This window comes from Mus caroli, unplaced genomic scaffold (genome assembly GCF_900094665.2).
Source record: "Mus caroli unplaced genomic scaffold, CAROLI_EIJ_v1.1 scaffold_11235_1, whole genome shotgun sequence".
NCBI lineage: Eukaryota > Metazoa > Chordata > Mammalia > Rodentia > Muridae > Mus > Mus caroli.
Genome location: NW_018390001.1, coordinates 26,683 through 32,232, shown reverse-complemented (window position 1 = coordinate 32,232; position 5,550 = coordinate 26,683). Strand labels below are relative to the sequence as shown.

Sequence of the window (5,550 nt, the reverse complement as noted above, 5' to 3'; positions counted from 1 at the left end):
TCTTACCTGGATATAATCAAGAGAGAAGTAACAGAGACCTAGGGTGGGACATCAGGATAGTGCTGCACTGTGTGTGGAATGACAACCCATGCAGCTGCCTGGAAACAGTGGAAACAGTCTGCCACTTCCTCAGATTGTAAGGATCCAGAGCACTGGGCTCAAGTAGTTAAACATCAAAAGAAGTGAAAGCAGATTCACATGAAACTCTTACAGGGAAGGGAAAGCAGACAGACAAGCAGCAGGCAGGACAGATTCTGTTTCCACTGCCCTCCTCCTGGAGCTTGAGAAATCTCACAAAGACAAGCAGCCAAGAAGTCTCCACCCATGCTTGCTGCTGGCTGAGCTCCAGGGCTCCATGTTGAGCTCTCACTTTCAGGATCAAGCTGCTTTGGACAGGACCAAGTAACTAACTCCTGGTGTGTTTGCTGCCAATTCCGAAGGAATTCTGTCATCTTGCTCCGTGAATTTCCCACTTTGGCGCTCCCAGAGAACACACTTCAAGGTAAACTCGGTTTCCCCCAAGAGCTTGGTGATGCCTGAACCCATCCTCTTTCCCTCTCTCAGAGCTCTCAACTTTGCACTCTAATGCTGAGCCCTCAGAGGAGCTCTGGATTTGCTTGGTGCTGTGTAGAACACCGCTGGGGGAGCATAAGCAAAGGGGTACCCTGGTTTCTATTACTGATACTTTGTCTGAATGAGGGAATAATGAAAAGAAAGGATTAATTTCTTGGTGATGTCTGATAGAGATTAGTGGATTAAGGAAAGAATTGACCTCAAACCATAGAACAGGACAAAATATGGTACATGAATATTAATTTAAAACAATCAGTAATAGACAAATATTGAGAACAGAGCTAACATCAATAATTAGAAATGAGTGTGGTCTTTCTATGTTATATAATAGGATTTAACAGCAACATAAAACAAATACAGTTACCTATGGTAACATGACCAAATCCAGTCACAAAGTAACACCCAGTTTATACCAGTTACAGGAAAAGTTCAGAATTACAAAACATAAGTTTTACATGGCTTGGAGGTCAGTCTGTGTGTCCCAACAAACCAGGTCACACACAAATATCATCTACCTCAATTAGCACAGCAAAAGAGCCAAATTAATTGTGAAGTGCTAAAAAAGAAGACTTTTAAAGTGTTATCATTTGAGGAAGAGAGACCAAAATAAAACAAAAAACAAAAAGTCACCCCTTCCCAACTCCATCTTTGGGATTCTGACAAGTCATATGCACAGCTAATCTTTCCAGGAATGGCATGATCCCTTGGCCACCATTAACTTAGCTTCCAGTCTCCAGAAATGTTAGCCTCCCCTAGCTTGTAAATGGGCCTCCTGGAAACAAATTCCTCCTCTGGGTTTCCCCATAAATCAAACAGTTCTTCTCCTAGCAGACCATCAAAAGGAAAATGCTGTCAATTGCCCGACAGCCAAGGAGGGAAACAGAAGTGTCTGCTTATCGCTTCACTCCTGCCAGGCTGACAGGTTACAAGGAAGCAGATTAACATAGGGTAGAGTTGGATCCAATGGAAAGGCTAAAAGAACAGGGCTTCTATCTAGAATACAATCTGCTCCAACTATAATTATAGTGTGTATAATTCTGAGATTATACTATGGACTTCTTAGCTATATATTAAAATGATTAAATGGTATGGTAAATGACTGATGGTGTTAATGTTCATATTACAGAACAATGAAATATAGTGTTTGAAAAATGTGACTCTAGAGTTATAGCTTAAATTCAGGTTCTTTATCAAGGAGCTTACATTAGAAGGAGACAGTGAGCTACAGCAAGAACAAGAAACAGACAGAATCAAAGCTAGAGAAAGACAGAGACAGAAACAGAAACAGAGAAAGACACAGAGGCAGAGAGACAGAGAGGGAGAGAGGGAGAGAGGGAGGGAGGAAGACAGAGAGGGGAAGAGGGAGGGAGGGAGACAGACAGGGAAGAAGGGAAAGAGAAAGAGAAAGAGAGATCTGACTTTCCAGTGTTATTAAGTACTGGACACATCCAAGGTCATCAAGAACAATGGGTCATTGCCCATATTCACATCTGGTTTTGGTACTTGCCACTCAGAGGCTGTGACTACATCATCCCCATTTGCTGAAAAGTACAAGTTATATTTTAATTAACTGAATATTAATTATTCTTTCTATTTCTTCAAGACCTGAAAGATCACCTCTTGAGAGGAAGCTATGAAGTTAACCAAGATGCCTATGAAAATGACAGTAGCCCTGATCCTGATGCATCTGAGCATCTTCATTGGATCTGGGACTGGTGGGAAGGTGCTGGTGTGGCCAGTGGAGTTCAGCCACTGGCTCAACTTAAAGATAATCCTAAATGAGCTTGTGAAGAAGGGTCATGGAGTGGTTGTACTGAGACCTTCAGTTTTCCTTTCTTATGAGATTAACAATACATCTTCTATTGAATTTGAGACATATCCTGCATCATATTCCAGGGCTGATGTAGAGGATCTTTTCATGGACTCCATCACTAAGAGCATTTACGAGCTGCCAAAGCAGTCACCTTGGGGATATATTTTAATGTTGCAAAAAATGATTGTAACAAATACAAAATATTTTGAGAGCCTCTGCAAAGATGTAGTTTTTAATGAAGAACTCATGACAAAGCTACAAAAGTCTAGTTTTGATGTCATCCTGGCAGATCCCTTCATACCCTGTGGTGACCTGCTGGCCGAGATCCTCAAGATCCCCCTTGTATACAGTCTTCGCTACTCTCCTGGCTCCATTTATGAGAAGTACAGTGGTGGACTCCCACTGCCTCCTTCCTATGTACCTGCTGCCATGTCAGGACTGAGGGACAGGATGACTTTCATGGAGAGGCTGAGAAATGTCATCTATGTGCTGTGCTTTGACTTTTGGTTCCAAACATTTTATGAGAACTGGAATCAGCTTTACAGTAAAGTATTAGGTAAGTGTCCTGTTCAGGTGTGATGGTTTGCATTCTCAAATTACTGTCATTAAAGCTGACCTTGACAGAGCAGGATTGACAGTATAGGATTTGTCCTTCTTAAATAAAATGGTGGCAACCCTGTGAAATTACCTGCCAAATTCGAAGCATTGCAGAAAGGTTTATGTTGCAATGTCAGTTGCAAAGCCATAACTATGACTTGTACAAGACACTTCTGAAAGGCACATGCTTACAAAACAAAGCTTTGAGAACTTTTCTAAGAAATGATTATGCACAATACACTTTCCCTCATGCTTTCCAACAGCACTCTTACCTGGCAGGTGTCATCACCATCACCATCACCATCAACACCATCATCACCATCACCACCATCACCACCATCATTATTTTTACTGCCATTGCGATTATTGTCACAAGTATGAACATGAACACTAGAGTCATGCATGGGAGGCTGGTGCTCTGTGTTGCATATGTGGAAGAAAGATTGAACTTGGAAGAGTTTTTACTTCCATCTCTGTGTGGATTCTCAGAACAATTCACATGTTAAGCTTTGTATGGGAACTGAACTGAATTCCTTAAAGTCACATGGTAAACACCTTTACCTTCTTATCCATTGTACAAGCCCCTAAAACAGTGACTTTAAACAACCTCACAGTCTTCATGATTTTGATACTACACTGAGGACTGTACATATTTCTAGCATATGTATAAAATCATTGAGGACTTTTTATGTAAATAAATTTTCTCATTTATGGTTTAAAAGATCTTCCCTTTTAACCTACTAAATTTCTGCATAGCTGTGCATATGCTATCTCTTCTCTATACACAGAAAATATGTGAATTCAAACAGTGGGAGAATCTAGTTTACTTATTGAAGTGGGTTGAAATTGTGTTTTAAATGGATACCTTTGAAATATAGACACGTTGGAGACTACCTGCAGTGTTTTCAAATGTGCATAGTGAACACACCTCTCTAACCACATTTTAAGGCATGTGTCCTTATTATCAGTAAATGAATTTATATATACCGAATATTGCACATTCAGTCATGAATCAAGAGTAATATCAAAGAACTCAGGCATAATCAAACTTCTCTTTGGCGTCAGCCAGTATTACATAGTAAGACCCCGTCTCCCTAAAATCCTAAAACAGAAAGCCCTTAAATGTTTGCACTGGGCTGGGGTGTACACACCTTCCATCTCTGCAGTTGAGGTGAGGAGGAAAAGGATCTAGCTTTCAGGGTCCACTGTAGCTTCATTAGTGACTGAGGAACCACTCTAGGCTGCATCCAACTGTCTCAAAACCAGACAGCACCACACTCTTAGTTAATTAATAAGAGCACACATCAGGGTTCCAGCTGTTTCATAGGACATATTACATCTAGAGTTAAAGGGAAAGGTGTTTCCCTGAGTTAGTACTCCTAGATAATGGCATTTGGGTTGTATTTCCATGGCATAGCTCAATATTTAGTGATTGTGAATTACCAAGATGGTGTCTTCTCACAGCCACTCCCAAAATAACTTTATATATCTCTATACATAAGTATAAGAAGCATACATACTACAAATTTTTCAACACACACACACTTTTTGATATATATCAAAGACACACACTTGTAAGTGTCTCTGGCTACATTATCAAATGTGCTTCCAGAAGGCTACCTGGCATAGTCATGTTCACCTGATATTTGTCACATCTGCTGATTTCTCTTCAGGAAAACCCACGACACTCTTAGAGACTATGGCAAAGGCAGACATATGGCTCATTAGGACCTACTGGGATTTGGAATTTCCTCATCCTGTCTTACCAAATTTTGATTTTGTTGGTGGCCTCCACTGCAGACCTGCCAAGCCCCTGCGTAAGGTAAATATATTCCCATTTTCTTGCTTCTGATATCTTGCATTTGGAACATGAATAATTATATTTTATTCCTTCAGATTCTTTGTGTCACATTCAGAACATCACAGGAATTTAGGTAAATACAACAACCAGCAGAAAGGCCTGAATCTGTTCCATTACAGGAGTCTGCCTGTAAGGAGTCTGTCCTTTAAGGACCCTGTGGACTTCTAAGGACAGTGACAGAAAAGATATTAGTGAACACAGAGAAACTATTGGTGATTCAAGCAGCCCATACAGGAAGTAACAGGTCCACCCTGTGGATAAGCACACAGAGAGTATACAGGGAAACACAGTGTGCACAGGCTCACCCAGGAGCACCAAGTGTTCTACCTTCCAGAGTTGCTATGAGCAAATAACAGGACTGTTTGAATGTTACAGTGAGAGAAGACCACTTTGAGTTGCAGTAAAAGAGAAGTTAAGATATGGCGCAAAATAAGATGCACAGCTTTGCTCATTTAAGAAAGCTCATTATCACCGGGCGGTGGAGGCACATGCCTTTAATCCCAGCACTTGGGAGGCAGAGGCAGGCGGATGTCTGAGTTCGAGGCCAGCCTGGTCTACAGAGTGAGTTCCAGGACAACCAAGGTTACACATAGAAAGAACAAAACTTCTAGGCATATATCCAGAAGATGTCCCAACCGGTAAGAAGGACACATGCTCCACTATGTTCATAGCAGCCCTATTTATAATAGCCAGAAGCTGGAAAGAA

General features: G+C 41.1%; 1 protein-coding gene across 1 annotated transcript in view; it reads left to right on the top strand.

Annotated features, from left to right (window-relative positions):
- Window positions 1-408: 408 nt before the first annotated feature.
- LOC110288413 (UDP-glucuronosyltransferase 2B4-like) overlaps window positions 409-5,550 on the top strand; it is a 12,788-nt gene continuing 7,646 nt past the window's right edge. The window contains exons 1-3 of the mRNA XM_021154772.2: window positions 409-502; window positions 2,177-2,942; window positions 4,657-4,800. Coding sequence (XP_021010431.2) covers window positions 2,207-2,942; window positions 4,657-4,800 — 880 coding nt within the window. The 5' untranslated portion in view covers window positions 409-502; window positions 2,177-2,206. The remainder of the gene's footprint in view (window positions 503-2,176; window positions 2,943-4,656; window positions 4,801-5,550) is intronic.